The sequence below is a fragment of the Schistosoma haematobium genome, chromosome ZW (genome assembly GCF_000699445.3).
Source record: "Schistosoma haematobium chromosome ZW, whole genome shotgun sequence".
Classification (NCBI taxonomy): domain Eukaryota; kingdom Metazoa; phylum Platyhelminthes; class Trematoda; order Strigeidida; family Schistosomatidae; genus Schistosoma; species Schistosoma haematobium.
In genome coordinates, this window is record NC_067195.1 from 12261171 (window position 1) to 12273319 (window position 12149).

The 12149-nt window shown below is 36.4% G+C and overlaps 2 protein-coding genes across 3 annotated transcripts in view; one reads left to right on the forward strand and one right to left on the reverse strand.

Annotated features, from left to right (window-relative positions):
- Positions 1 to 2262: 2262 nt before the first annotated feature.
- ABCA3_3 (ATP-binding cassette sub- A member 3) lies at positions 2263 to 6132 on the forward strand. The gene has a single exon (XM_051208591.1). The coding sequence runs from the start codon at positions 4135 to 4137 to the stop codon at positions 4528 to 4530; it is 396 nt and encodes a 131-aa protein (XP_051070408.1). The 5' UTR covers positions 2263 to 4134; the 3' UTR covers positions 4531 to 6132.
- Positions 6133 to 7219: 1087 nt separating this feature from the next.
- The window catches only part of MSH2_1 (MutS-like protein), a 59339-nt gene continuing 54409 nt past the window's right edge, over positions 7220 to 12149 (reverse strand). Inside the window, exons 19-21 of one of the 2 annotated variants that reach the window (XM_051210418.1) lie at positions 10774 to 11059; positions 9699 to 9871; positions 7220 to 8113 (exon numbers count right to left, since the gene is read on the reverse strand). In XM_051210418.1, the coding sequence (XP_051070409.1) occupies positions 8006 to 8113; positions 9699 to 9871; positions 10774 to 11059 (567 nt within the window). In that variant the 3' untranslated portion in view covers positions 7220 to 8005. The remainder of the gene's footprint in view (positions 8114 to 9698; positions 9872 to 10773; positions 11060 to 12149) is intronic. The other variant, XM_051210421.1, reaches the window with a different exon arrangement.

Genomic DNA, 12149 nt, shown 5'->3' on the forward strand with positions numbered 1-12149 from the left:
AAGGCAATATGGGTCAATAATCACAATGAAATAGAATAGGTCACCATACATAATAAGTAAAAATACAAGTTGATAGTAGGAAGACAGGTGTACTGATAGTAGTAAGAATAATAATATACGATCACAAAAGTCTTATCAATAGTTAAACGTTGGAAATAGGTCAAACGTGGGTAAATAGATTTGGAATAGTCAACACAAAACACTTAAATCATTACGTAATATTTATTTTATTCTATTTTTGTTATTATTAGCCTTATTTTCACATCTAGTATTTGTTTGTAATTTTCCGCCTCTTGCCGTTTGTATTCTTCATCATCTAATTATTTACACACTTCTTATTACGTAATGATTTTAATATTTTGTGTTAACTATTCCAAATATATTTACCCACGTTTGACCTTCTATTTCCAACGTTTAACTATTGATAAGACTTTTGTTATCGTATTTTATTATTCTTACTACCATCAGTACACCTGTATAAACATTCATGTATATTAGAGTAAAGCCTGATGACGATCTAATTGAAAACAATTGTTCGCCTATATGTGTTGTTCTGATTTTACATAACACGTAAATCCCTCGAAATTCATTTCAGTTGGCTTAATTCAAAGAGAATTCCCGAAGAACTCATTTTACTAGCGGTTCAGATAAAAATGAGTGGACAAGTGAAGTAGGGGTGCTTTGGTTGATAATAATAATAATAATAATAATAATAATAATAATAATAATAATAATAATAATAATAATGTCTACACACAGTTGTCTCATAACTATTTAGATTTGTGGGAAGTATTTAGAAGGAAACCCTTAGAATGAATATACTTGCACTCAGATAAATAAGGTTATGTAGACATTTTCCTACAAAATTGAGGATGAAAAACTGATGATCAGGTTTGAAAAGTTAATGTCTAACAAACTTTAACCCAGATTTATTATTTCTGCTGTGAAATAATTTTGATTTGGGCAGATTCTATGTTCATTGACAGAAAGAAGTAAACAACAACATGCGGTCTTTATAAATATCGTTCAACTTCATCCACAAACTACACACCTACCTAATTAATCAATAACTTAATGTATGGAAATAATTTAAAATACTATAGACTAAAACTAAAATAGAATATATATATATATGAAGTGAGCTACTTATATCCACATAAGTAGTATATAACGATTGTCAGAAATAGAATGCATTTCAGTAGACGATCGAGAAGGAAAGAACGGGAACGGAAAGCAATTGGCATGAAAATGCACGAACAATTAAGTCTGAAACGATGGGCTGATATTTGCAAAAGGAACAGTCAAGTCTGAGACAATTGACTGATATTTTGCAAATTTACCCTATGGTTCTCCGGTTTTAGTGAGATATTTTGTAATAGCGCTGCGTATGCATTAGATATTGATTCATTTGGGGTAAAGAATATGTATTACAAACTAAACTAAACTAAACATTAACAGTATTTCAGTATGAAAAAAAATTCTGATATTTGATGCAAAAGTAGTATTATGATGCTTAGATAAGTTACTAATACGATTGAAGTGGTCGAATTCATCAATTGCTCAACGAATTGTGAAACTCTAAATCTTTCGTTATACATGAAGAACAAAACTGCCAAACAACTGACTGATTGTTACAAATTATACAATCAGAAAGCAAAGCTATTTTCAAAATATTCAACGAAAACAATAATATTGGCATATATGTAATGCAACCTACCAAGCTAATAAGCGGTTGGGAGAGCTCTTTACTAAATCAGATCCATTGAAGCTGATGAATATCAAAGCAGCACACATAGACTTCCCTATAAATGATACGCTATCGACAAAGAAAGTAATTTGGTAGACTCAGACAAATCAGGAACATAATACCAAGACCAGGTAGTATATCAGCTGAAGATTTGAAGTAAGATATCGAGGTAACTGCAAAGATATTTCACGCTCTCTTCAGAGTAATCTGAGAGGAAGAAAAAGCACTAACACACTGTAAGGAGAGATACTACACTAAAGTACCGAAGATCTTACTAAGAGTGGGAACTACAGGGGTTCACACTCCATTCAGTGTCATGCAATATTCTGAACAAATTATTTATAACTTGTGGCATGTGTGCCCTGCTAATGTATAACGTAATGATAACACCAATTAGAGAACAGTGAATTATCGATCGGACCAATGACAAATAAAACCCGTACGAGCAGTCTAGTCCTTATTGGTTCTCCTTTTTGCCTAGCCCAGCCAGTTAAATCCAGAACACCAGCGCCAGCCTCTGCGATATGCATCGTTTATTTCAAGCATACTGGGTTTATATACCAATCAAACAGACCACAACGTACCATAAAATATGAAACAACATTTGTACAAGAATTAGCCAAATGTTGCTGTGAATGAAAGAGGTAGTATTTAATAGACCATCGATGCTATTTCCATTCCTTCGACTACATTCATATCAATCTTGATAATTTCAGCAGACTAGGATTATTTATGCTGCATGGTAAATTAAACCAATGTACACTATGTATTCCAGGTTCTAACTGATTAGATTTCATCTTTTTTTACAATATTTTGTCTTGATTTTTCTAGAACCACATCGTATACATAAATGTTGTTTTCTAATCGATACCATCTAAAAGAATGTAATTCCTTTACATACAGCTTAGAATTTTCTTAAGTCATGGATAACATCCAAAACATGCTAGAAATCTGTGTTGAGTGAAATACAGCTAATGCAGTCTATTTTCGATCATAAGAAAGCAGAAATTTGCTATTTTCTATTCCGTTAAGTCATTTTAGAGGGGATATTGTGATTAAGATGGAGAAGATTTGTAGCTCAGGTGGATTATTTAGGTGGAGTTTTTTCTATGAGCTCGATGGTTTGGTCGTGGATCTTTCATTGTTCAACAACAACACTTCATGTCTACCCTAAGTTTGTACTGGTGATGTTGTTTGAAAGAACAATGAAGCTCCATGAGCACACCATCCAGCTTAGAGTATATTGTTATTTTCAATCTTCTCATTTCATTCTTTTGCTTGTAATAACTTATTTCAATATATATTATCGATGTTCTCGTTTATTTCTCTTTCCGTATGTTCTAGAAATTAAGACAATAAAAAAATACTAAAGTATTATTATTATTATTATTATTAGTAGTAGTAGTAGTAGTAGTAGTTAGTAGGTTTTTATTTTTCCGAATGGTATCTTGAATCCCTAATACTTCATATTACTGTTACAATCTTTACTACTCTGGGATTCGCACTAATAATCTCAACTAGCTGTGCTAATGTGGTATAGCAGCTTGAACATGTACCAGTTTTTACGTTGCGTTTGACTGACTAAATGACCAAGGTAGAGTTTTTCTTACCCAGTTGTGGCCATTTAATTCTTTCGATTAAGTTCTAATGTACCACTGGTCTAGATGACTTATAATATGTATATTAAACAAGCATGACACTGTTTACTATCTCAGTCGTACGGGTGGTCAGTCGCGGCTGGAATAGCTCAGTAGTCCAGACGTTTAGAACGATGGGCGGAACATAATAAGAGGGACACGCATATGTATAGTTTGGTTATTTAACTATTATACGGCAAAAATACACGCATAGTATTGGTCCATAAATGGATCCCAAAAGTTACCATTCATTATGCTTATCGGGACATAACATTATTGCTGAACCAAATAAAAGATTCAGTGGGTACGGCTTTAAGATCAACAAGCCGGATTCCATTACGACTAATCATATACTGACCCAATCGCGACACTGCAGATCAATGTTAAACAACCAGTCGGATAGAACTCATAACCGCACATCAACTCCCTTGATTATGAGATAGCATTTGACAGTGAATAGGAAAACCTTATAGAATGTCCTTCGACACTATGATGTACCTGAAAAGATCGTCACCATGATACAAATATCTTACGAGTCATGGATGGAGGACAGATCACTGATACCTTGAGTGAGGATCGGTGTTATACAGGGTTCCCTACATTCACTCTCTCTTCCTTCTGGTTGCTGATCGGATTATGAAGACCCCACCACCTCAGGAAAAGCACGGAATACAGTGAGAACCTTGGAGACAACTGAATAATTTGAACTTTGAAGATGACTTAGCCTTTCTGTTCTATACACAATAACAAATGTACACAAAGACTGACAGTATATTAATCGCTTCCGCTGTGGAAACAGCAGTGACATCTATCAGTGATTTAAACCACAGGGTTACAAAGAACCAATGGGTTTCTTCAAGGTCTATTGCACTGATGAATTCTCGTAAACTCATCCCATCAGGCTCTGAACACGATGAAGAGCGACAACAAATCAGATCTAGGTTAACCAAAAGTCTAAGGAACGATCGTGAGCAGTGGTGGGCAACGAAAGCAAAAGAGATGGAAAAGGCGGCGGCTATAGGGAACACAAGACAGCTTTACAGACTAATAAAAGTAACTGGAATTAATAAGTCAAGTGTAAGTCAGACTATTACGGAAAAAGACGACACCCTCATCTGCTCCCAGTCCAGACGTTTAGAACGATAGGCAGAACGTTTCAGAGGACAGTTCAGCTGGCCTTCAGCTACTCTACAACCACCCTCCATTCCCAGACAGTGTGAATAGAACATTGAAGTAGGTCCCCCAACTCTAGCAGAAGTTCAGAAGGCTATAGTTAATCTGAAACGAGGAAAGGCAGCTGCTCCAGATGGATTGGCTCCAGAGGTCTTTAAGGATGGTGGTCCAATTTTAGCGATTAGGTTGACTAATATTTTAGCTAAGATCTGGGAGTTAGACGTTATTCCATCTGACTGGTCACAATCACTTATCGTCCCAATATATAAGAGAGGGTTAAAATCATCTTGTGACAACCATAGAGGGATTAGTTTAACTAATATAGTATCTAAAATACTAGCCTCGATAATTATCAGACGCCTAACTAAGACTCGTGAACTGCAAACACGAGAGAATCAAGCTGGCTTCAGACCTGGTTGGTCGTGGCTGCATCGACCACATATTCACCATTCGTCAGGTTCTAGAACATAGGCATACTTACCAGCGGCCGACAATGGTGGTCTTTCTTGACTTAAAAGCAGCATTTGACTGGGTAGACCGCGAGATTCTGTGGCAGTGTCTGTCATTGAAATGCGTACCTCAGAAGTACATAAACCTTGTGAAGGCTCTTTACTCGAACGCTACCAGTCGAGTGAGAGCTTATGGCGAACTGTCATCTGCCTTTGCAACCTCAAGTGGTGTCCGTCAAGGCTCTCAACTTTCTCCATTTTTGTTTAACTTCATCATAGACCTATTGATGGAAATAACATTCTCGTCTACTGAATTCTCGGGTATTGATCTCCTACCAGGAGGTCCACTTATCGACTTGGAATACTCAGATGATATAGTCCTGTTTGGTGAAGACGCTGATAAAATGGAGAGTGTTTTGGTAGCACTAAGCAACAATTGAGATTAGATGGTGGTTGGAGGTAGTCAACAGGAAACCCTGGACCCGGGTTTCGTGCTACTTGGCACTCGTCAGCAAGGTGTACCTGTAATCTTGAGGGAACTGGTGCTCCCTGGCGGGTTCGATCTCGTGTCACCCAGCTTCACAGTCAGAGACGTTACCACTGAGCTATCCGAGCCATGACTAACCTCCTGTAGGACTGAGATGTAATCACAATTGATTGATCACTGGGTGGTGATCAATCTCATGCTTGTCTAGTCCTTAATAGTGCAGATCGAATGCTATCGATCATGTTGCAATGTGGCCACCAGTCTAGGTGACTCGACACTGCGGGCACTATGTATTGAGATTAGATGGTGGTTGGAGGTAGTCAACAGGAAACCCTGGACCCGGGTTTCGTGCTACTTGGCACGCGTCAGCAAGGTGTACCTGTAATCTAGACACTGAAATACATATACGCCACAAAAAAGGGAGGGAGGAGAGTGGGTAAATCAATTGTATGATAATGGATATTGGTCCTGCACTAATAAGGACTAGACAAGCATGACATTGATCACCACCCAGTGATCAATCAATTGTGATTACATTTCAGTCTTACAGGAGGTCAGTCACGGCTCGGATAGCTCAGTGGTAACGTCTCTGACTGTGAAGCACCAGTTCCCTCAAGATTACAGGTACACCTTGCTGACGAGTGCCAAGTAGCACGAAACCCGGGTCCAGGGTTTCCTGTTGACTACCTCCAACCACCATCTAATCTCAATACATAGTGCCCGCAGTGTCGAGTCACCTAGACTGGTGGCCACATTGCAACATGATCGATAGCATTCGATCTGCACTATTAAGGACTAGACAAGCATGAGATTGATCACCACCCAGTGATCAATCAATTGTGACTAAGCAACAATGCCAGAATGTTTGGAATGCGCTTCTCTCCCTCTAAATGCAAGCTGCTGCTTCAGGACTGGTCTGCGTCAACACCTGAACTAAGGATAGGGAATGAAGTAGTCGCACGCGTTGACAACTTCAATTATCTTGGACGTCTCATCAGCCTCAATGGGTTGGTGTCTGACGAAATCTCAGCACAGATTCGAAAAGCTCGTTTGGCTTTTGCCAACTTACGTCACCTATGGCGAAGGCGAGATATCTGTCTATCAATAAAAGGACGAGTATACTACACGGCAGTGAGTTCTGTTTTAATTTACGGCAGCGAAACATGGCCATTAAGAGTAGATGACACTCGTAAGCTACTAGTATTTGACCACAGATGCCTTAGAAATATTGCTGGCGTCTGCTGGAATCACCGGGTAAGTAATAGTGAGGTTAGACGCAGGGTATTAGGGAATGATGGTAAATCAGTTGATGAGGTTGTGAATCTTCATCGACTGAGATGGTTGGGCCACGTGTTACGTATGCCCGAACACCGACTACCACGACGTGCAATGCTAACCGGTGTTCGGGATGGTTGGAAGAAAGTTAGGGGCGGCCAAACCAAAACGTGGCATCAGTGCTTGAAGTCACTAACTTGTAGTCTGAGCCATGTTGGTAGATGCAGACTACTTGGTTGGGGTCCGCGTGACTATCGTAACCAATGGTTGGAGACTCTTGGTGACATAGCTAAGAATCGATCACAATGGCGTCGGTGTATACACTCTCTGTCTTCCCTTAAACTAAGAGATTAAAATCGCTTCATATCTTTCTTTCTACGAACTAATTCTTTCTTCCTGTACTATATCCTTATTGCAATCTTTCTTTTATATATTACCACCTCTGAATTAACTACTTTTATGAATCCGGTGTCCATCTTGTTGTGTTAATGGGGTATGGCAACTCGGACCGATGCATATATGTGCCTGGTCCTACGTTGTAGCTGACTGAGTTACTGACTAAATAACTAACTACATGAGTCCGGATTGTTATCATTTATGCTACTTTCTTGAAACCACTGCAATCATCACGCAACTGTTCATTCGACACAACAAGTCATGATTTCCTATCAAAACTTTAAGGATAATTTTGTTGCCGAATCGCGAACTAGTTGAAGCTAGACAACCTATATAAACCAAGAAGATCTAGACAACTATTTCGTCGAAGTACTGGAATACTTAGTCATGTAGATTCACAGCCTTGCCAGGTATTGAAACCAGGGACTTCAAGTGTCAAAGGGAGAGCTGAAGCTTAAGACTATTGAGTTGGCATCGACTTGTTTAGGTTTTAAATCCACTTGATTCACTATATTATTTCTGATTTTAAGGCTTAATATACATTTACTGTATCAATATTCAAGATACACAGAAAATTTTGAAAGGAATATGTGAGCAGATCTTATTAATTTAAAACTGATATAAAAAGAAACGTGGAGAAATTTTTTTAAAGGAAAACTTTGACAAAGTACTATAGTCATGATTATAACAATAAAATAATTGTTCAATCGTAAAAAACCTATCTATATTTTCTTATTGTTTTCTAGTTTATTTTTGACCAAATTTAATAAGTAATCACTTGGTAAATTATTTGGTTTCTCTAGTAAAAGTTCACGCGTCAAATGAGCAACTGTCGAACTAATCATATTAATTGGTAAATTCTTTTTAGTTCAACTTCTTTTATGACGTGATCCAGCATTGCGATAAGACGTGGACATAATTCATTGGCGATTGATACAGCTGGAGAGTCCTGTATATACACATTCACATACGCATGAACGTGTAGAAAAATGAGAGATGACAATTAAGACGAAGTAAATAAAAAAAAACATTTGACATAAATTTATGGTTTTATCTTAATCGTTTGATAATGATACATTATTTGTGTAAGGGAGTGTGAAGAGACAGATAAATTTTGTAGTTCACATCACATACTAACTTCATCTAGACAACTATTGAAAACCAGACGGCATTGGACAAATGTTCCAATCGTCTGAGATTCCTCATGGGTGCACGTCCGTAACCTTCTAAGTCTAAAAGCTAAGCGTTCGCCACGAGATATAAAAGTCATGCCTGCAATTCATAGTGGGATTGTGAATGAGTACTGATGAGAATTTCTATGGTAAGACGAAACATCTGTCCGATTCTGCTTCCTAACCAAGGTAATTTCATGATGTAAACGACGTAATGATAAACACATGTTTAATTCCGTTTGATACATACGTTAGAAAAAATCGTTTTAAAGACAGTAATTCTTTACAGCTTAAACATTCGACTGCACAATTTTTGTGTTTACATAACTAAAATACTTTTTATCATTAATTGAGTTAACTAAGCGTAACATTTTATTGAATGGATAAGCATATAAGCTTTAATTTACGCTGGTTGATCGCTAAGTATTAACTGATGTCTCTCCTGTCTAGTACACAGTAATAATCATTCCAAAAGTACGTGGACACCAGCCTAAGGTTGTTAATATTACGTACACTAGGTAGTGTTATTGGACGCTAGGGAGTTTGAAGCAATTAGTAGGAAGTCTTGAGTCCAAGTTTTATGCTAAATAAGACGTTGACTATGCAAATGAGTAGCACAAGTTTGAACTCAAAAAACAGCAACAATCTTCTTAAGATCGCAAGCATAATTTCTTGACAAGTATCAATAAGAACAAAATCAAGGTCTAGATGTCCTCACCAATCGTCTCTCTAATCACTTGGCAAGCTTTGATATACTATGTAGCTGAAAAGTCATGAGAAATAATGACGATATTTTCTGACAGGATTTGTCACATACAGGTGAACACTGAATATTTGCATGACATAATTTTAATTGTGAAATAAAAAACCATAGATTCATGCATGTAATATGGATGGATTACTAAATCTGATCAGGTATCCCGCATCATCTGGAACAATAGAGTTGAAGAATGTTAAAACACAGCTAGATAACAACACAATATCAGTATGCTGGGTTAAAAAAAAACACGGTTGATCAAAGCATATAACTGATCTAGGTACCTGGATGATTAGGTTTAAAGTATTAAAAAAAAACCAGTAAAACGACATTTAGGGTGACTATATTCAATTCAGCGAGTGAATCGCATGGAAAGTATTGAAAAACGTTTACTAGGTGATAATTGTTTTTATTCATCAGTACAACTGAGATAATGAAAGGACGAAACTACTTGTTAATATAGACACATCACATTTAAAATTTTCATGGTAGCTTTTTAAAAAGTTTTCTAAAGTATGAAAAAGAAATGAACAGACTAAAATCTTCATTTAGTACTAACATTTTACAAAACGTTTTAGAAAGAAAAAAGAAAATCAACTGCTTACATGAACAAAGTCTAGTTCATCTTCATATATGGTAGAGCATTTTTTATCTAATTTCAACCAAATTGATTCAAGCTCTTCATCTTTAGATGCTTGGTGTTCAGCTTGTTTAATTACTTCCATAGGTAGGCCTGCAAGACGAGCAACGTCTAGACCATAACTACGACTGCATACGCCTAAATTAATAACACGAAGAAGTATGGTGGATTAGCGATAATGTAAGTACAAAATCTACGCTTGAGAGACAGATAATTACTAGATTGACAATTTAAAATGATTGGAATTCTTTCTAGTACCCTAGTTGCTGCCAGTCCATCCTTTAACCATTAGCTTCGGGTTTCTCCATCGTTTTGGCCAAGACTACACGTAAATCCCAAGTGACATTGCTGACAAGTACCAACGGTGAAGGAATATTAATCGTGAGTTTACTTTACTTCAGTATGAAGGATAGTGTGGTGTCGTCATTCAATCCTGTTTCTTAATTTTTAGCACTCATCACATTACTATGTTTGCAGTGAGAGAAAACTTTCCCCTCTAAAAGTTTGTGCTATGGTGCATAACATTTTGCACATTAATATCCACAGAAAATCAGCAAACCATCATATATATTTGTAATAAGGCAAAAAGATGAATTTTATCGAAACAACATACTTCAAAAATTTAGAAAACGAAACAGTTAAAAGTATAAGTCGGTGTTAAAATCAAATATTTTTCAAACCATAGCACTAATCTAATCAAAGTAATTGAATGATCGAAAATCGAGTAAGTTAACAACAACCATTATCGAAGAACTTACAGTGACATAACAAAATGTACCGTAAACTGACCAATTGACATTTAAGGTTTATGTAAAAAAATGGACATTTACATGTCACAAATATATGATCATGTTTCCATGATGAGAAAATCTGATGAACAAACAAGACAATGGAAATAGATAATCTAGAAAGGAATTATTTTAACCATTCACAGATTTTTTTTATAGTCAAACCAAACGATAGGAAAATACACTAAAACATTTTAAGTTATTAATCTGAAATTATTATCCAATTACTCAATCAATTTTACGATTACATACCTGGCTCAACTTTATACAACATGGTAACTTTTGTCTCAGACTCTTCATCTTCAACGATTCCCTTAGTGTTTGATACATTGCATAAAACTCGTAGATTAGCTACACGCTTGGGCATATAATTTGCTAAACTGGTTAATTCATGAAAATGTGTGGCAAATAAACCGAAACAGCCAACTTCAGGACTAGCTAAAAATGAAGCGACTGCCCATGCTAGTCCAAATCCATCATACGTTGATGTGCCACGTCCTAATTCATCAATAATGACAAGTGAATTTGGCGTGACCGACTAATGTTATGAGTTTTAAAAAAAATGCAATAAAAAAATTATTTTATGACACCAGAAAATAATATAAACATTAATATTATTGAATATATTTCAATTGTATGAATATGTATAGAATGGAAAAAAGTGAATAATTCACAAGTCAGTCAGTTAGTCATTATAAACGTAGAGACTGGCGCAAAGATACATTACTATATCATCTTACCACAAAACCACAAAACGTGACGTTTATACATGTCCAACATTGTAAAAAAAATAACAATTCAACAGCAAATATAAGTGTTTCTTACTGTTTGTTAAGGACTAACACTCAAATCACAGTACCATGTAACAGCCTCACGTGATACAAATACACAGTTTGAGAAGAAAGAAACAATTTTATCCAAAGAAACTGAACATGGTATTTTTCATAAAACTTATCAAATGAAAGAATTTCTAACAAATGTCACAACTATCTTCAGTTTTATATCACGAACTGATTTCATTTATACCACCACGGCAGAGAAATGACATTTGGACGTGGTATGAGACTCCTCAGTAGTGCGAATTCACGGTCCCGCATCGAGGAGTCGAACCCAGGATCTCCAACTGACCATGTCGGGTGCAAGACAGTTGTCGACGGGAGACAATAGATGAGGGCTGTTCAATATCTCCAACTGACTGAAGTTAGCTATTAACACTATCGGATGCCGACCCAGTGGTCTAGGGAGTTAGGCGTTTCTGCACGAGACCGAAGGTGCTTACAGGTCCATCTAGCTAAGGTCAGTTCGTGATGTAGATCTATGAAAATTCTACAATCTCCCTATTTTCTTTCCATAATGTTTGTAGGAAATGAATTGTGTCACATTATTCTCCTGCTAATGATAATATGTAGTATGTAGCCAGTGAAAAGCAGCTCATTTGTCCATGAAAACAGTTCAGTCAGCTATTACATGTGTATACCACGTGCTACTCATTTCATTTACTAATTTATCTATGAATTATTTATTAAAACTTGGAAAATATATTGACATTGCTAGCTAATTCAACAAGTGTCTTTCTTTTGTCTTAAATGTCAGTTTTCATTAAAAATGTTAGTAATAAGTGTTAGTTA

Coding starts and splice junctions, on each gene's coding strand:
- ABCA3_3 (XM_051208591.1), top strand. CDS start 4,135: ATGTACACAAAGACTGACAGTATATTAATCGCTTCCGCTGTGGAAACA.